The following is a 19,533-nucleotide window of genomic DNA, read 5'->3' as shown; positions in this document are numbered from 1 at the left end:
GAAATTTAAAATTGAGTTAATGAAATCGTAATTTAAAATTAAAAATTTTAATTGTTTAATTTAGGTTTTAGATTTTTAATTTTAATTTAATGTGTTCTATTTTAAATGTAAAGTTTTGTTTAAATGTGTAAAATACGGATTCTGTTTTTAAAATCGATGTATATCGTTTTAGTTTATTTTAATGAAATGATTTAAATGATAACTTGTTTGATGGCATTTAATATTTTAAATATGACTGTAATCTATATAATAAATTTTTGAATAAACATTCGGAATACAAGATGGATTCCGAGCAGTCTTCGATTCCATATTCGGATTTACCAATTGTAGATTCCCTACCAATTAGTAAAAAGGGTAGCCTTCAAAATGGACTATCTCCAACTACACTTGAATCTTATAGATCAATACAAAGTTTGGATATTTCAGATGAACCAGTTGACACATCTATAAAGGACAAACACTTTGATGATTCCAGTGGTTCATCATCTAAAGCGGATAATTTCCCAAAATCTATCCGTCTAACAGATTTTAAAGCGATAAATGCATTTAAAAACTTTTTATCAAATCCTTTGGGATCACAAACGTTAAATAGTACAGGTAGTCAACCTAATGGACTTGATGGTAATAGTAATTACGAAACTGTCCAGGATGAAAATGAATGTAACGAACATGAAATGGCTAGTGAGGAAGATGTATACAATTCATCGGAGGAATTCGTGTCAAATTTGACATCTTCCTCATCAAGTGATATTGACGAGAGTCAATATTTGGCAGGCGAGTCATTCGTTGAATTGTCATCGCCGTTGAAGCTGAAGGACCTGATGATTTATAAAACAATCCAGTTTATGGACTACAGGCGTTTTTCCAGAAGATTTAACGGGATTAGAAAGCCAATTTCCTATAAAAAGGCTATGGCAATCTTCTTTTTCTGCTCAGTTCTGGCACTGACGCCGTTTGTGGTGTTCAGAAAATATCACGAGTACTATACAATCAGCATTCAAATTAAACGTGGAGTGGTGACGTACATTTCATCGCTGGTATTTGTTATTGCAGCACTTGTGCTTGCCAAGGTGCAGGTGAGTCTGCCGCTCCGCTTCCCAGTGATTGTCTCGTACCTGTTCATGTTTATTACCATGGTCGTCCTGATTGTTTTCAGGAATATCGCCCACCTCGATATGTTCATCTGGACCATTCTCATCTTCTATGCCTCAGGGCAGATTTTCCTAATCGCAATGACAAAGATGTTTATACAGTGGGTCCCTATCTTGGCACTCCACGGCCGCTTTTTATCATGCACTGAGCATTTTCACCTGATCAAGAGATCACAGCACTCAAATAAACTTAATATCACAATGAGCAGATATAACGATTATACATCAATTTGGGAGACTGGATCCTGTGGGTTTTTTACGTGCTTATACAGGTCATTTTACCGCTTCTTTCTCTCAATACACAGGAAAATCAGGGGTCGCAAAACCCAAAAAGGTATTAATTATCCATTTATATATTTTAGACATATTTAGTTGCAATAGTACATAATAATTTAGATGCGCCACTGTTTGGACACCAGATGAGATATAATGGTAAATTCGACTCAAATAACTTACCACACGGATACGGAGAGTGGCTCGAAGACCACATATACGGAGAACGTCTTCAAGGTTACTGGTGGCATGGGTACCCAGTAGGGCCATTTATCTCACAGGAAATAGGATCCGGCTCCATATTTGTAAACAACAGAGTGGCATTTGTAACTGACACCCACCTGGAAGGACCCAATATCCGATATGGAGTTTCATCGACGGAGTGCTCAATTTCAGGATATTTCTTCAAACAAATGCCAAAAACATATTTCTTCAACCCAGATGTACCTTATACACAGATATCTACACGTAGATAGATTAATATTATAAATTTTATAAACATAAACATTAAAAATATTTAGTATCGAGAAGTGGAGAAGACTAAGAAGGAATCATGTGAGTTGTTCAACTTGTTGAGAGGAAGTTTTGATGGGATTAGGAGCTCAACACCTCAATGGTGTTTTGGCATGTTGAAGAGACAGTTCCATATCAACAGGCCAAACAATCAAGGATATATGAATATTTACGTTGACAAGATAACAAACTCGCTTAAAATTGATGGATACAGAGTAAGGAAGACAGACCCTCCAGCAGAGAACCCGGATGAAATTAATATCAAGCTGGTGATGGTTAAGGGCAAGCGTAAGGATTATGGACCCCCAGATGATGTCCAGACCCCAGTTGAGCTTAAGCTCTTTAAGCCGAGCACCTCAGTGTTATTTAACAAATTGAGACTTAAAAATAATGATAATGATATTTCTAAGCACAGGCGTGGTTTGAAACCACAGCTGAAGAGCCAAATCTCGATGTTGATTAGAGATGAGGACGAGTGGGAGAATAAGCAACAGATGTGTAGGCATAAGATTGTAGCTGATGGTTGGAAAAGAATAAGACCCTCAACAAATCCAGATTTAATACCAGAACATGTAGTACTGTACATCCATGGATATAATTTAACTCTCTACGAGGTAATCATTATTATTTATTAATATATTGCGTTTCCTTACATTAATCTGTTAAATAGGCGTGTTCCCAGATGGCGCACATTGTTTCATTTTCGAAGTTGCCTCCTTATGTTTTACCCTTTGTTTTCAACTGGCAAGGCCATCACTGGGGAGCGTTTTCAGCTTTTGCGTACCCTAAGGCTATTAAGGTCTGCAATAACCCGAACATTGTTGAGGCGTTCATCGAGGTCATTGAGGACCTCATCAACTTGGGAATTAAGCATATCCACTTTCTGGTCCACTCATGCGGGACAAGGGTTTTCCTAAACGTCATTATAGCAGCCATTAAAAAAGGGTACCACACTAGTCAAATTATTCATCTACCATATTCCATATAGTTATTCAATAAGTATACATAATTTTGGATATGTATATTTTTATACAAGTATATAACATTGTGTTTATGCATGTAATTGTGTGTAGGTATATTGTCCCAGTATTGAGCAACGAGTACTTGGTAATAAATGAAGAGGTTAGGAAGGAACGGCTACGTATGGATAGCATAATTTTAATTAACCCAGACTACCCGATGGAGAAGTTTAGGAGTTATGACTACTTTGTAATTCGAGGGTACTGTGACCACATTGTGATGTACGTCAATAACATGGACCAGTGCCTATATGTGTCAGAGTTCTATAACAGGGAGCGGTCGCTGGGAAGGTCGATCTTTGAAATGTGCACCAGCCCCAAAGTAATGTCTGAGATGCTCAAGAAGGAGTTTGTCGAGGAACCATTCACAATCTATGATGGGTACTACAAGAGCGCTAAGAAACCGGATGATAAGAATCACAGGGTGGTTGTGCTTGACCAAATTTCCGAGGTCTCAACACCATCAGACGGGAATACACCAGATACCAAAGATAAGCTTTGTAAATTTGATTCTGAAGGGTTAGAACCGACACGTGACAAGAAAAAGAGCAAGTTTAGTGCTCGATACTCGCTTGGCAAGTACACAAGAACTAAGAATATATTCTGGACATCAAAGATCAGCAGTACGATTGACGATGAAGGGATGGATCTATGGCTGGATTTGGATGTTGTTGACACATCCATGATTGACACCAACGTCGACTTCTTCAAGCACTCGTTCTACCAAGTTAAGCGGGAGATCATGGACGACATCAGGGAGGTCATAATCATGCACACCCGAGCCTTCCAGAGGCAAAGCAGACTTGATAGGAGGAGAGGGAATGTATATGTGTTTAGAGTAGCTCCAAGAGACGTTCGCAAACTCTTTTAACCATTTTCAAATGAAGATGTACAATATTAATGACGCAATTAATTGTTTAATGTATAATAAAATTTTAATTTTCGCAATTAATTGGAATTATCATTGATTATTAATTATTGTGATTAATTAGAATTATTGGTTAGGGTGTGATTGTATGTATTGTGTGGTTGGAAGAGAAGTTTTATAATATATAATGAGTAGATTATTTGAGCCATTGAGGAGAAATGTGTCATTTAGAGAAATCATAAAACCCAGATGGGTTTTGGAAGTTCCAAATTACACAAGAACTCCGCTCTGGAAACAGTTTTTTGAAGTTCAATTCACAAGTAGAAATTTTTTCATATTCGGAAGCACATGGGCAGCATTGGCCTCATTCGGATTTTTAATGTGGTATTCTAGACTTTTTGGTAAGTCAAACCATATTAATGTTTGTTAGACCCTCCACCACTTGAAAGACTGGATAGATATTGGCTCAACTCACGTAAGATTCCTTAACTAAATCATAATTATCTATAATAAATTTAATTATTTACGTAAATACTCGCAATTATTGTTGATTTATTTTGTTTTTAGCCAAATTTCGAATCCTATCAGCGTATTATAATAAGGGGAAGAGGCCTGGAGCCAAGATATCATTAATGACCTATGAGGTTAGGTACTTTGATCGCGGACTAGACCACCCGTTCACAATGAACGAAGTTAAGGATTTCTTATTTAAAATGAAGGAAAATTATCTAATTGAAAATCATCCAGGAGTTCAATACCCGAATGTGTTTAGGCAACATAGTAATGTTAAAACTCCAGCAACACTTACAGTCAATTTACACTAATTTTTTGCAGCTTTCCATCATAAGTTAGTGACGTTAGTTAAATGTGTACTTGTGTAGTATATTACATGTGAACTAGTTAAATATTATCTAGAATGTGATTTTGAGCAATTGTAGGAATATTCCCCAACTTGTTAGTAGCACCAGTACTGAGGTAAACCTTATGCCTTTTAAAAACTCTTGGCTCGTAGACCATGTTAGACCTTTTACCCCCAGTAACAGACTTACCAAGTTTCTTAAATTTTCTAATAGTCTTCTCGTCGTCCCTGGCAACCTTATAGTTCTTTGCCATTTGTCTGTTCTTTTCAGAGTCTATATCTCTATCCTTCCATTTACTACGCATAACTCGAATAGGCCGATTGCCTACAAAGGCGTGATTCATCTCCTTAAGAGCAGTAAGCATTTCATTAGGGTTAAGGAGAGAAACGAAGCCGTAACCCCGAGACTTCCCTGAGTTTTTATCCCTAATAACCCTTGCACGCTGAAATGAAGGATACCTTTTAAAGGCGTTGGCAAGGATTTCATCGGTAACTTCATTCCCCAAATCTCCACAAAATATGCGATAGTCGTTCTTAGGCCAGTCTTCCAAAGTAGGATCGTTCCAAACTATCCCAGCGGCCTTTCTCAAATGAACCGGGCCTTTAGATTTCTTACCAGCTGCCATCCTACCACCGATAGTAGCAGCCAGCTCATCAGATACGTTCATCATCTGATGATTCACAGGGTTAATAGGGACCTGACCAAATAAAGGATCAGCCATATTTTAGAAAATTAAAATATTATTAACAAATAAATGCCATTAACAATTAAATTGACTTAAAATTTTAAATTTATTGAAAAAAATAATTAATAAATTAATGTTGATTAGATGTTAAATGTCGGGAAAATAATTAATAAAATCTAAAGAATAAATAAATTAATTCGTGTATTTTTTATATATTTAGAAATGTATTATGGTAATTTAAATAATTGTAAAATAAATGGTTCTATTTTCTATATTATAAATGAAATGTTTATGCTTTAATTTTTTAATCTTATCAATTTTGCCCAGATAATCCATTAAAAATCACAAGTTTTCACTATTCCCCCTTATTTTATAGTATGATATCATTTATTAAATTTTGTGCCTCTTAATGGATAAACATGAGTCTTTTGATGACTTCTGTAACAGATCATTCGAGATTCTCTCTGATTCGGTTAAGGTTAGTCCACTAATAAAAATAAATATATTTCTGTAGACCAGAATATCATCAAAGAAATCGCAAACTTCTCAAATATCATCCGTAAGTTATTTTTAATCATATTGCAAATTAGGAAATAACCAAATTAGAGGATTTTATTAATAAAAACTTTAGCAATGTTAAAATAAACAAACAGAAGTTAAAAACCGAGTCAGATGTGTTTTATGAACAGTACAATGAAGTAATTAATGTCGAATTTAGCTATTATAGCTCAGAAGATATGAGTAGTTGCTCAGACTCGTATCAAGAATCTAAAAGTATCGGACCTGACTTATCACAAAATAAGGGTAGCGCTCACTCTACATTTATAAGAGCATTAGAGAATTTGGTCAATTTATATGAAATTTTGGATAAAACTGGAGAAATTTCAGATTTTACAAGGGCTCCTCCCGTCCCTGTTACAGTATTATTTAGAAAACATAACCCAGAAGCCTCTAATATCTTTGACTTTCACAATATTGAAGATGAATTGGATGAAAACTCTTCAGGTGTAATTTTTAATTTCAATGTTATGAGTAAAATAATGAGTGATTCCATTCGCACATGTCTCGTCAGTCCCCTCGAGTTTGATAAAGCATCAAAATCACTCAATTCACCCAATGAAACTCTTTTCAACTCTTTAAATTATTCGGATTCGGACCCGAATCAATGTTACAAAATATTGAAGGTTTTATTTAGTTGGTATTTCTCAGGCTACTACACTGGGCGCATGGAAGTTTTAACCCAATCCAATGATAAATAAAATAATCTGTAAAATAAATAATGTATTATTTTTCAAAATTATATTGATTTAATTTTTTATTTGTAATGTATAAATTGGCCTAATTTGCCATTTAGTGATGTGGAATAAATGACAGAACAATCAGACGATTCTAGCCTAGAAGTTGATGATATAAGTGATATTTTAGGTATCATTGACTTATCGCAAATTCATCTTTTGCCTTCTGCCGATTTATGGTCCAATAAAGACTATAAAAATGACGTTCTCTCTGATGTGTCGTCACAGTCGGACAAGAAATCAAGTATTTCAGGAAGCTTAGACTCAGTTAGCGTTGTTAGCTCCTCAGAATCTGAAGATTCTTTTGTCTCAGTTGATAATTCACAGGATTCTACCAACCCCAACGTACTATATGGCGTAAACTTTAACAAGGCTCAATCGCTACTATTTGAAGGTATTGTACTATAATTATCTACCAATATTGGATTTATTAACTTATTTCTGATGTTTTTAGGACAAAACCTTGGAATAAGGTACCATGTTAACACATTATCACATTTAATGAAGTATTTGGATACTATTTTTAAGCACCTATTGCTTCAGAGCAAATACAATGTCGAGTCGATACTATATTCATCATTCGAAGTATTTAAGAAGGTACATAAAACAGTGTGCATTTTATCGTCACTGGGATACTTAACATTTACTTCTGAAATGGTTAAAAGCATCAGAATGAAGAATTTGATCGCCATTTTCAAGAAGATTTACAGTGATTTCGCAGCATTTCATACACATATGTGTAAACTCCTGTCAACTGATGTACACTCAACAATTAGCTCAAAGCTAATAGAATTGATACCATTTTCAATCGACACTCTCTTTTGTATATTAAGATTCTTGCTGTATTACATTAAACAGAAAAACACCCAGTCGGATATGATTAACATATTTGTTAACATTTTAAACTATTGTGCATTACTGTGTTGTAGCTATTTGGACCACTCAGAAGAAGTCCTCAATAAAATCTCTATTTTGAGCATTTATCGACTAGTGATTTTATTTATGCCTCTTGATTCAGTTTATAGCATAGCTGAGGATGCAAACACCACAGGACTGGATTACAAGCCTGATTATAAGTTAATTATTGAACCACTTTTTGAAGAGTATTTGTCTGATGACTTTAAGCCATCTACACTTGTACTTGAGAAGCTAAGGTCTTATTCATATGAGAATAAGAGCAATAAATTTGAGGCCGAGATTAACCTGACAAAAATGACCAGAGAGTCTCTGGAAACATGTATAGTTACTGGGGTTACAAGAAGACAGTATCCAACATTTCAAATTGATCCGATAGGATTTTTTGACCTGGTAACAAATAATCCACTCTCGGAACTCTGGAAGAGAATTAATTTCTGGCTTTTGCAAAGACTTGATAGTCACCATAGTGAGATTAGAAGAACGGCACTCAACATCATCAGACATGCTCTATGTACAGTTAACTTTAATGAAAAAGACCGTCAGCACATATTATCATATGTGTACAACTGTTTAACAGATGATGATACACTGCCAAACTCACTCTCAATACTAATGTACGTTTCAAGGCTATACCCACTGAAGGATGGAGCTGTTAGGAGAATATCAAACCTTACCCTGAAAGGCTTGAGAAAAGATGTTAAGCTAAAGGTGTTGGAGTTCTTTTCAAAGTGTAATTACACACAAAAAGGACTGGAATTTCTATTAACTGTTTTAAAATCACTATGCAACTATTCATACGACTCTTTTGATTCAGAACATAAGGGTGTTAAAGAAAAGTCCAGGAATTCTGGAGAGATTAATTTCATAATGAGTGAGTGGCCTAAGATTGTTGATATCCTTTGTTCAGTTTCAAACAGCCATAAAAATATCGCAAAATTAGTTGTGCCAACAGATGATGTCACTCCATACATAACACAGAAAAGGCTTTGCACCATACCCGTTTCAATATGGGTATCACTCCTATGGAGCTACCTAACAAATACTGACGATGACAGGTGGAGACTATTCAAGTGTTTGTGGTTTTCGGAGGCTAAAATCAGGTTCCCTTCAATTGTAAAGTCACTATCAGAACAAGACAAGAAACTATTCGACTCATACTGTAAGCTTAATGATGAATTTGTTAACTTCGGGACTGATGGGAAACCCGATATCTCTGTGGATTTCATAAAGGACCTCAATAACTGGAAAATTTTACATGAAATCAGAATTCCTTACCCTTTTGACCACTTAGATAAGACTTCATCTTTGTTTGTGGACGAATTTGCACTTGATACTAGTAAGGATGTGTTTACCCACTTTGGTGACGGATGTAAGTGTGTGGACTGTAGGATGGATTTGGTGATCAACGACATAGATCATAAGATTTTTAATAATTCTTCTGGCGCCAAGAAGTTCCCCTATAACCCATTTTCCAGTATTTTTAACAATGCCAAGTGTGAAGTCATGGATGATCATAAACCTGAGCCGCCTGAGCCCTTTGAACTTCAATCTGACATTTCTCAATTAAACAATAATGTCCATGAAACCTACTCATTTGCAATGTCTAGATTTAAAACCAAGCCTTTCAATGCTGACATTAGGAATATGGCCTTGAATGTGGATGATGTTTGCTGTTATGAGTTCCCAGCACCTCTAGGTACAAGCCTCTCATTTGGGTTTTCATGTAAATCCAGGACTTTCCCATCAGATTTACTAATTTTTTATAAATTCCCAAGAGTTATTAACCCTGAAGTTAATTTTAACGATTCTAAAGCCTCTTGTAGTAATTTATTACATTCGAGAGTGGATTACATGAAACCGAGTTTGAGGCTGGATGAAAATGAGGCTGACCTTTACCATGGCACCGTTACATTTAATCTCAAATTCCCCTATGCCACATCCGTTCCATTCCCAGTTGATTTTTACTACAAATTAGGTGATAATATTAAGAAGTTTGGACTCATTTGGATACATCCTAAAATAACCTGTTAACGTACTTTTACTAAATTTATTATACATTATGTATATGTATAGTGATAAAATAAGTATTATACAATGTTTATATTGATAAAATAAGTATTATACAATGTGCATAGTGATAAAATTAAGTTTTGTTCATCTGGTTAATTACCGGAGGCTTTAAAATGAAATTATCATAGGTCGGTGTGGAGTTCGTGAATGAGTGTAATGTTTGCTGATTAAAAGTGTTGACACAGTCGGCTAAGGTTTGGTCTGCGATGGTTATAGAAATGGTGTCTGACATGTCCGAAGGCTTCTTTAGTTTCCTCTTTTTAACTTTCTTTTCAACGCAAGAACTATTGTAAACGTTTTTCTCAACTGGTTTATTCTTTCTTGGTCGGCCTCTAGGGGCTGGAGGCTTCGGTACTTCTGTTACTTCAGGCACCGGCTCTTCAACAGTCACATCATCATCGCTTATACATATCACATCAACGGGTGGTTCGTCTGATTCCAGCTCAATAACGTTGTCTGTTGTTGAATTCATTGTAGTTTCAAGGTCCGCCACATAATCCATATCTTCATCATTATTGAACTGGTCATCGTCAGACTGTGCCTTAGTCGAAGCTCTACCGTTATTTAAATCTAAAATTATGCGATAATTAAGGTCCTTATCAAGTTGGATGGTCTTGACATTGGGAAGATCAGTAATGAGCTTCTCAACGTAGGTGTCAATGACCAAGTCGAATGGCTTAACAATTAGGTGGCATTCCGGGCACTTCCACCTCATGTTAAAGGCTGATGTTCTCTCCATAACCTTTAAGTATCCAAAAAGGTCATAGCATTGAATATGCCGGCAGTACCTTCCTCGAGTCGGGATTGTGATTTTATCCAGTGTGACTGGACAGGTTAAATCCATTTTGTGTGTGCTTTCCATACAAACAATCTCGTCGTCATCTATTTTTGCATTTAAAATTGAATATATCCTATCTCTGGCCTCCTCATACGGGACTGTGTGGTTCATCTTCAGAGTATCTATTATGTTCTGGACCGTAACCTGATTGCACACAAACATTACCAGTAAAAATAATGGTTCAGTTTCCGTGTACGTAGTGCTTGTTATGTTAATTAAGTTTTCCCCTGTTCTCATGGCGTAGGTTACTTTAATTGGATTGTCTCTCCTTTTATGTTCCCAAGTAGGCTCCTTCACCACGTGGACCATGTCGTTATTTATTTTTAGTTGGAATGTTTTTGGCCATTCATGCTGTAAAACTTCCTTATTCAGCGGTATGCAGGCCATATATATGTCTTTGTTGAGCGAGCGCCACTTCCTAAGGTTTGTGGCGTCGACTACGAAGTATGATGTTGTGTTCCCTATACACTCATACCAGAGGAAGTTATCAACTGTGTTAAAGGGGTCAAGAAGGTGTACCTTGCAGAGAAGGCACTCAAAATCCTCCTGATTGCCCGAATACTTTGTACACTCCCTGTGGCTAAATTTTGAGCATAGCTTACAAACCAAAGGCTTGTAATTAGGGTCCTTTGCAACAAATGAGCCGCTACAGATACAGTAATAATAGTCATTAGTTATCGAAGCCACTTTTGATTTTCTAACCATCACTAAAAGCAATGAGAAACCATGTGGAGGGAGTAACCATTTATATTAAAATGATAATAGAATTGTGAAGTTAAAAAAAGTGTTAAATCTAAAATTTTTTGTTAAAAAATATATTTTTAAAAATTCTATTGATATTATACCAAAATAGATCCATTAGAAACTTAAAACCCAAATTAAACGTGATTCAGCGATGGAGTTGTGAAGAATTGGAATTTGTGTATTGAGAGATTAACATAGAAATTAAAAAATAAAAATAAATAAAATCATTTAAAGTTATAAATATTATGAGGAAGGAAGAAATTTGCGATGAAAATTTTGTTTAATTTTATGATGCCTAAATAATAGTGTTATTATTTTCCATAAAATAATAACTTTGTATAATAATTTGTGAGCACATTTTAAATTACATATGTGTGTTTGTTTGTTTGTTATTACTTAAAATGTTATTTTTCAATCATCGTACGCTATCTAGACGACATCATATATTAACTCTCACTAGTGCTAGTATTTTAAGTTATCTCTACTGTAATTTATTCTTCCGAAACTCATACACACATGCTTTATCAAAATTCAAATATTATAAAATCGCATCGGTATTTGATTCAAACTCCAAATGCCTCAATTCCTGTCGAAATCATTTTAATGATAGATATTATTTATTTGTTAGGAGGATGTATTCAAGTTCTCCCAGTAATAATGTAGAAGACGTGCTATTTAACGTGTTTTCCCCAGATTCTCTTGGAGAAACAACGTTCAGGCACTCCATTTTAACTATGAAATATCCCGATCAAGCTGAAGAACCCGAATGGGTTCAAGAATCTAAAAATTTTACGCACTCTGCTTTCGAAAAAATTGGTTCAGTGTATTTACCAGACATAGCTGTTGTTGCAACAAATTACAAACATAGATCTACTGGACTGTCAGTTTTTTCACTCAAATCACACATTGATTCCGGCAAGGAAATGTGTTTTGATTTGATTGTACCGTCACCACCGCTAAATAGTAAAGGCTCTCCACATGTTCTAGAACACTCAGTTTTGTCTGGAACGCCGAAATACCCAATGAAGGACCCATTCTCACTGCTGGTCCAGGGAGGGTTCAACAGCTTCCTTAACGCCATGACATATAAGGATAGAACATCATACCTTTTCGCATCAACTAACGAGAAAAGCTTCTATCAGACAGGAGACGTGTATATGGACTCGTTTTTTAGACCTAACATAACGAAAGACAAATCCATATTCGACCAAGAATGCTGGCATTACAAGGTCACAGACGGAACCTCAGATAAAAGTGATGCAGATATTAACCTCCACGGAAGAATGATAGGTTACTCAGGAGTTGTGTATAGTGAGATGAAGAACAGGTTTTCAGACTCTTCCTGTCTGTTCTACAACTTGATTTACCAAAATCTGTTCAGTAACAGTTACAAGTACGTGAGTGGAGGTGACCCAAGTGATATAGTGGACCTAACTCACCAGGAGCTAGTTAATTTCTATAAGCTGTATTATGGTCCAAAGACTGCAACATTGTATTTCTATGGACCATATGATGTAAAAAATAGACTGGACTTTGTAGATAACTATCTGACTACATATAATATTGGAGTGCAAAAGGACCCAAATAATGAAAACCTAGTCCATAACGCAAACCTGTTCTCATCAGATTCAAATTTACCATACGAACAATACAAAGATAAGCCTAAACACGTGAGTTCAGAGTATAGCTCCGTAGATCCAACAGAAGACGAGTTGATGATCTCATGGTTGCTAGACCCACTGTACAACGGGTCAATGGATAAATATAAAATCGATCCTGTAGATAATGTAGGATTTCAGGTTCTTCAGTATCTATTATTAGGAACACCTGAAAGTGTACTGTATAAAGGATTGATAGATTCAGGACTAGGTAAAAAGGTGCTGGTTCATGGATTCTTAAGTGGATATAAGCAGTCACTGTTTTCATTTGGACTTAAAGGAGTAGATAACACAAAATTCAACTCCAAAGATGAAATTGTTAAAAAGTTCGAAGAGGTGGTATTTGGAATACTTAGAAAAATAAAGGAGGAAGGGTTCAAAAGAGATGCAATAGACTCTGGATTAAACCTGGTGGAATTCGAGATGAGGGAACTCAACAGTGGTAGTTATCCAAAGGGGTTGATGCTAATCGATCAGATACAATCACAGCTTCAATATGGCAGAGACCCATTTGCATTACTGAGGTTCGATTCCCTAATGAAGGAGCTGCGGAGAAGAATATTCTCAGATAATCCATCAAATTACTTCATTAACCTCATGGCAAAGCATATTCTCAACAACGCAACCAGAGTTACAGTACACTTACATGCAGTAGAAGCTTCAAAATATGAAAAGGAGTTCAATAAAAAAATTGCAAAACAGTTAAGTGAAAGACTATCACACCTATCAAAGGAACAAGTTGATGAAATGGAAGAATACTATAAGAAGTTTAAAAATGAAAGGGAAAGTATGGATATTAACGATGGTTCAGAGTCCCTAAAAACACTTGAGCTTTCAGATATATCCCGTGAACAGGAAACCATTCCAACTAAATTCTATAAATTATCATCAGATAGGTTGGAAGAATCGAACGCTCTATACAACGATGGGAAGACTGTGACTGTACTAACGCATACTATTGATTCTCATGGAATATTGTACATGGATTATGCCCTGTCAATGGACTCACTTACGGTAGATGACCTGAGATACCTTAACTTGTTCTCAGCAATGCTTAAAGAGTCTGGAACTGACAAGCTAACACCAGAGGAGTTGACGTATAAGATTGGCAAGAACCTGGGAGGACTCTCAATATCAACCTACTTTACAACTGAGACTAATAACAAGACATATGATGATCCTGAGGATGGTTTGGGTTACCTTATTGTTAGAGCCAAATGCCTGAAACACAAAGTTAATGAAATGGTCGATGTTGTGAATGATGTCCTCATGAATGCGGACTTTTCAAACTCAAAGAAAGGAGTAGAGATATTGAAACGTGCATTGAATATGTACCAAACCAACGTTTCAAAAAAAGGAAATGAGTTTGCACTTCGTAGAATGGCTTCCAAGTTCTCAGTTTCTGATTACGCTGACGAGGTAGTTAACGGTTACTCACAACTCAACTTTTTGAAGGAAACTCTGGTTCCACTGGCTGAGAAGGATTGGTCAAAGGTTGAGTCTAAACTCAATGAGATGAGAAGCAAGTTATTGAGCATGAAGAACCTGACTGTTAACCTTGGAGGAGACTCTGAACTACTGGACTCATTCCTTGATGACTCAACCACATTCCACAGCAAGCTGTCATCAACCTTCAAAAATGACTCCAAGTCAAGTGACAAGGTCTGGGTTAAGGAAGTTCTCGACAAGAAATTAATGGAAACGGTAGATAAGAATGAACTTATTGTAGTTCCTTCGAGAGTTAATTTCGTAGGAATGGGAGGAAAACTCTTTGACAAGAGCGATGAAGTTCTGGGATCAAACTCATTGGCAGTACACTATCTGAGTAGGAAACATCTATTCACGTTTGTGAGAATGAGTTTGGGAGCCTATTCAGTGTATTCACACCTTCTAAACACCGGACATATAATATTCATGTCATACGCTGATCCGAACTTTGAAAAAACGCTAGAAGTTTACAGAAATCTGGCATCAGTGATGAAGGAAGCATATGAAAAAATAGAAGATAGCGAGTTGCTGAGGCAGAAGATAGGAAAAATAAGTAACTTGGATAAACCTCTTCATGTAGAAAATAAAACAGAGGTAGCCTTAAGAAGAGTGTTAAGGAATGAAAAGGATGAGTTCAGGCAGAAGTTTAGAGAAGATGTTATTGATAGTACAAAGGAATGTTTCAACAGGTTATATAAACAAATGATCAATCAAAAGGAATGGAACAATGTATCAGCAGTAGTTAACAGTAACACGTCAGATGAAGCCTCCGGCGACTATAAAAGACTACATATAAATTAATTGCTTTAATTTGATGCACATCCAGGACCCCATCCGTAATTCACATAAACTTCATTTATATACATTTGTATGATATCTTCCAACTATTTCAAGTTTATAGGTATTGTAGATGAGCTTGCAGGAGCATTAATAACAGTTTTTATCATCTTCGCAACCGTCAGAACATGTATAAGGCTGCCACTCTCGCCCTTGTACTCAATCGCAATACAAACCTCGATAACCTTCATATCCTTCATACTAATAAACTTCAATACAATTATCTTCTTCCTAAACAAGTTTTTTACAGTATCATATAGCACAAAAGGAAGATTACGCACCTCCAAACTCATAAGCGACCGCCGTAGAAGGATAGGTAACTCCTAATCTCATACACATTTAAAATATTCAGCCTCAAAAAAGCTATCCGAAAATAAAAATGATAAATTATCGCAACCGGCAGATCTGGAAGGTAGTTTTTTACTGTTTATTACACTAAGATATAACATCCACTAAATTGGCATTAACTATTCATCAAGTTGACATTATTTAGTCTCGGAACCACTTCAAGAAGATTATTCAAGTAGCCTACTAAGTTCTCAGCATTCCTTTTTGCATAAGTCGTCATTTTATCGCTCATTGACGCTGAGAAGTGACAGGCCTTTTATCAAATATGGGTCTGAAGATATCGGATACAAAGATAAAACCTTCATGACAATGGGAGGAAGAGTGTTTAATGTAAAAGGATCAATATCAGAAGAGTATCCAAAGGGTTAGATTAAAGTTCAACAATGATTTTTAGAAACTAAACTTAAAAGATTTGTGAAGTGTTTCCGAGCATGGTTTCAACTACATTTGGTAAGAACAGTGTTAATCAGCAAAATATGGGTCATTTCAAGCTTACTGATAACAATATCTTGGTTTGCAGTCTGGGAGTGGGCAGCAATATATATGGATAGGTATTTATTAAATTGAAACAAAATGACAGGGATGAAAATGACCACAACCTGTTTCACTGGAGAATGGATGCAGTACCAAGAGAATATTGGTACCTCGAATCAGCTTTCCAAATCATCTTTGGAATAACGTACATTATGAACCTATATGTATATCCATCAAGATTTAAGTAAAAAAATTTTAAGGCCAATATGTTTCAGATATATATTCTCATTCTACGGGATTATTGACCTCACGATGACACCGGCAATCACGGAAATTATAATACTGGTCTCACATTACCATTTAGAAAATGACGGAAAACAAATTCACAATTTCGGACTTTTATTCGTTAGTATAAATTAACAATAGTATTTTTAGTTCGGGTCCTTGAGGTTCCTGAGGCTTTTCCAAACAGAGTATTTTATAAGTAGAAGCTTTACATGGATTTCGGAGTTTTATACAGTTTTTATCGGGATCACCGCCTCAATTCTAGCATTGATTTTGTCGTATATTATTATTAATTTAGTAATGACTGTTAATAGTTGATTACGTACAATTGATGATTGACAATTGATAGGTTTTCGGGACTATTGTTTCTTCTGGAAGCACCAAGAAAGGATATTAACTTTGTGAAGCCATTCGATTTCATATATTTCTCAGTAGCGACCATGGCAACAGGTAATTACTTATAGAAATCCCTAAATAAAATTGTAGTTGGATACGGTGATTTCAGCCCGGTGACACTTACAGGCCGTTTCCTGTGTGTATTGTTCATCATTTTGTGTGTAACAATAGCCGCAACGCAGTCGAAGAGAATAAAACTATCAACTGCAGAAAACACGCATAAAATTGGTAATAAAATATGTTTTTAGATAAGGTTTAGGAACGGGAAAGATCACCGAAGAATATATATTCTTTTGGGGTGCAATCTCAGATTGGCAACTCCTGACATTTTGTAAATGTGTTTATAACACATACCAAACCTCAATTTCAAATGTAGTTGTAGCTTCTCCCCTCCCACTCAAATACTATGAAACTGTTTATATGGCAGTGACTCAGAACACTGGAATAAAACTGATCATCTTTGGTGGCTCATCAACGTTCAACACACCATCGTATATATCAAAGGTATTTTATTAAAATCGTAGTGGTTTCAGCTCCTCTTCAACTCCAAACATACGGTTCTGGTAAACGATATGGACGCCAACCTCTCTCCAAATTTCAATGAATATATTATAAACGACGATAGAAGAGCAATTCTGATGTAAGATTTACAGAAATAACAAAATTTAGCGGTATGGCAACTCTAAACATATCAAAGCCGCTGGGGATTTCATTATCAATACAACTCCACGGCTCAGAATACAAGCCACTGATGTCAAAATCAGAATTTGAAGATGTAACCAAGTGGGGTAATAATGTCTTTATAGGTTTTTTACAACAGGGATTTGAAGTATAGAATGTTTTCCTCTAGTGTGTACTGCAGAGGCCTGTTTTATCTGATTTCATCGCTATTCCACTCACCAACTAATATTAGTAGAAGTAAAGTCCACGTTGAGGAAATGTGTAACTTATTTTTATTGACAGGTACTTCATTTTCTATAGGTTATTTAAATAAAATTTTGCAGAGCAACTCAATGAAGAACAACCTCAAACGGTTAACAAAACCTCTACATCATCAGAATCAGTGGAAATTTCAGTTTACAACATACAGAAACAAATGGATGAATTGTTTCGAGGAATGATGTTTCAGCTCTTTAAAATGAAATTCCCTAAATCAGCATATGGTACTAGGATAAACACAATATTATTTAGAAATATAATATAATATTTAGAAATATAATATAATATTTAGAAATATAATATAATATTTAGAAATATAATATAATATTTAGAAATATAATATAATGTTTAAAAATGTAATATAATATTTAGGATCGACATTTCAAGAATTTGGAAAATATCTGTACACAGAAAGGAATATATTTCTGATAGGGATAGTGTTGTCAAATAACGAATGTGTATTGAACCCAGTTCAATACATCATAGGAGAGAATGACGAGGAATGCTACGCACTCGTAATTGCAGAGTCATTGGCAGAGGTTGTCGTCGCGTCTACAGCAAAGTATACCCCAGAAGAACATGAAATTAAAAAACCACACTCTTTCGCCAATAAAAAGAGATCACATTGTAAGTGTAGTAATTTCATTGTGTTCAGCAATGTCACACCTGTCATTCATAAGGGAGTCGGGATCTCTGGAAAACTTGGTGAAGTATAGAGGTATATATTCAGTACATAGCTACTATTACGCACAACAAAATGTATTCGAAAACCACCAGTTCGTACTGGTGTGCGGTTGGCCATATGATTTGAAGGTTTTTCTAAGGTATTTTACGAGAACATAAACATTTTCAGTTATCTGCTGAAGGACAGCAGTTACAATGTAGTAATCCTGGCCCCAAGTGAGTCCGTGGAGGAAGAGGAGCCGTGGACACTGGAAGAGTATTGTGACAAAGTGGTGTACATGGATGGATCGCCGATGGATATTACATATCTAACTAACGCAGGTAATGGAAATAGTTACTAATATTCCACAGGGATAAGAGAAGCATCATGTATAATAGTATTCAATTTTCACCATACGAGGGATAAAGGAAGAAGAGAGAACCTATCAAAAGACTCACAAGTGTTGTTTGTAAACAGACTAGTTCATGAAATAATGGATGATGAGAAGGACACAAAGTCAACGCTGAACATAATACTAGATGTGTCACACGCATCATGTCTGGAGTATGTCGACCCCTCATTGATAGTAAATGTGGACGTCACATCTAAGGACTACGTCCAAAACAAGTGTTGGGAAAACTACGGAGAGTTCATGTCAAGCTACGAGATCGCCTCAGGGTGTATATTCGTCCAGGACATGTTCTACTCAATTCTGGCGCACTCTAACTCAAAGTCGGAATACTCCGTAGTTCACAAGTCGGTAGAATCAATGTTAGAAGGTGGAAGACTTGAGACTGAAAATTATAAAATAAATGGAGGAACAATAACACTGGAAAATGTGCCCATGACATTCTACGGCAGAAACTTCGGGATGCTCTTCAAATACTATCTGTCATCGGAACAAAAGATATGTGTAGGCATACTGAGGACATATCAAATCCCGTTCGCCAACAACGACCTCAAACAATTCATCATCGTGGCCCCACAGCAATACCTTGTTATACACCCTAATGATCAGGTTTACGTCGTAACAAGGTCAGAACTGTCCGTTTGAAATTTTTTAATTTGTGTAATATTCTTCCTAATTACACATTTTACTTTCCTACGTTAGGTTCTTTATACACCATTAAGACAAATAAAATCCATAGTTGGGTTTTATTCGCCATTTTATTCCCTTAACTCGTTAATTTTTAATTTTTTTGCGGATGTG

At 35.8% G+C, this 19,533-nt stretch overlaps 8 protein-coding genes across 8 annotated transcripts; 6 read left to right on the top strand and 2 right to left on the bottom strand.

Annotated features, from left to right (window-relative positions):
• Positions 1 to 73: 73 nt before the first annotated feature.
• Positions 74 to 3,895, top strand: TpMuguga_02g02080 (uncharacterized protein). The gene is made up of 5 exons (XM_759739.2): positions 74 to 1,485; positions 1,548 to 1,867; positions 1,946 to 2,551; positions 2,608 to 2,882; positions 3,011 to 3,895. Exons 1-5 carry the CDS (start codon positions 282 to 284, stop codon positions 3,825 to 3,827), a joined length of 3,222 nt encoding a protein of 1,073 aa, XP_764832.2. The 5' UTR covers positions 74 to 281; the 3' UTR covers positions 3,828 to 3,895.
• A 104-nt stretch (positions 3,896 to 3,999) lies between these two features.
• Positions 4,000 to 4,672, top strand: TpMuguga_02g00265 (putative integral membrane protein). The gene is made up of 3 exons (XM_759738.2): positions 4,000 to 4,225; positions 4,255 to 4,299; positions 4,392 to 4,672. The coding sequence occupies exons 1-3, from the start codon at positions 4,012 to 4,014 to the stop codon at positions 4,646 to 4,648; spliced, it is 516 nt and encodes a 171-aa protein (XP_764831.1). The 5' UTR covers positions 4,000 to 4,011; the 3' UTR covers positions 4,649 to 4,672.
• Positions 4,673 to 4,694: 22 nt separating this feature from the next.
• On the bottom strand, positions 4,695 to 5,587 carry rbm42 (RNA recognition motif family protein). Its single transcript, XM_759737.2, has one exon. The coding sequence runs from the start codon at positions 5,403 to 5,405 to the stop codon at positions 4,725 to 4,727; it is 681 nt and encodes a 226-aa protein (XP_764830.1). The 5' UTR covers positions 5,406 to 5,587; the 3' UTR covers positions 4,695 to 4,724.
• TpMuguga_02g00263 (uncharacterized protein) lies at positions 5,560 to 6,666 on the top strand. The gene is made up of 3 exons (XM_061305347.1): positions 5,560 to 5,847; positions 5,884 to 5,928; positions 5,960 to 6,666. Exons 1-3 carry the CDS (start codon positions 5,779 to 5,781, stop codon positions 6,626 to 6,628), a joined length of 783 nt encoding a protein of 260 aa, XP_061161319.1. The 5' UTR covers positions 5,560 to 5,778; the 3' UTR covers positions 6,629 to 6,666.
• Positions 6,667 to 6,736: 70 nt separating this feature from the next.
• On the top strand, positions 6,737 to 9,642 carry TpMuguga_02g00262 (uncharacterized protein; the record flags this gene model as incomplete). Its single annotated transcript, XM_759735.2, has 2 exons — positions 6,737 to 7,058; positions 7,119 to 9,642. 2 exons carry the CDS (start codon positions 6,737 to 6,739, stop codon positions 9,611 to 9,613), a joined length of 2,817 nt encoding a protein of 938 aa, XP_764828.1. The 3' UTR covers positions 9,614 to 9,642.
• Positions 9,643 to 9,710: 68 nt separating this feature from the next.
• On the bottom strand, positions 9,711 to 11,496 carry pli1 (MIZ/SP-RING zinc finger family protein). The gene has a single exon (XM_759734.2). The coding sequence runs from the start codon at positions 11,193 to 11,195 to the stop codon at positions 9,726 to 9,728; it is 1,470 nt and encodes a 489-aa protein (XP_764827.1). The 5' UTR covers positions 11,196 to 11,496; the 3' UTR covers positions 9,711 to 9,725.
• A 71-nt stretch (positions 11,497 to 11,567) lies between these two features.
• On the top strand, positions 11,568 to 15,235 carry PREP1 (Peptidase M16C associated family protein). Its single transcript, XM_759733.2, has one exon. It carries the CDS (start codon positions 11,636 to 11,638, stop codon positions 15,179 to 15,181), a length of 3,546 nt encoding a protein of 1,181 aa, XP_764826.1. The 5' UTR covers positions 11,568 to 11,635; the 3' UTR covers positions 15,182 to 15,235.
• A 15-nt stretch (positions 15,236 to 15,250) lies between these two features.
• Positions 15,251 to 19,377, top strand: TpMuguga_02g02035 (Ion channel family protein; the record flags this gene model as incomplete). The annotated part of the gene is made up of 18 exons (XM_061305513.1): positions 15,251 to 15,533; positions 15,570 to 15,629; positions 15,711 to 15,929; positions 15,960 to 16,116; positions 16,146 to 16,244; positions 16,315 to 16,444; positions 16,475 to 16,602; positions 16,674 to 16,774; positions 16,811 to 16,948; positions 16,980 to 17,224; positions 17,254 to 17,360; positions 17,390 to 17,495; positions 17,527 to 17,683; positions 17,725 to 17,883; positions 18,032 to 18,286; positions 18,315 to 18,483; positions 18,513 to 18,664; positions 18,695 to 19,377. The coding sequence occupies 18 exons, from the start codon at positions 15,251 to 15,253 to the stop codon at positions 19,375 to 19,377; spliced, it is 3,348 nt and encodes a 1,115-aa protein (XP_061162110.1).
• Between the last annotated feature and the right edge of the window lie 156 nt (positions 19,378 to 19,533).

The sequence above is a fragment of the Theileria parva genome, chromosome 2 (assembly GCF_000165365.1).
Source record: "Theileria parva strain Muguga chromosome 2, complete sequence, whole genome shotgun sequence".
NCBI lineage: Eukaryota > Apicomplexa > Aconoidasida > Piroplasmida > Theileriidae > Theileria > Theileria parva.
The sequence above is the reverse complement of the archived record's forward strand: the minus strand, read 5'-3'. Positions and strand labels throughout refer to the sequence as shown.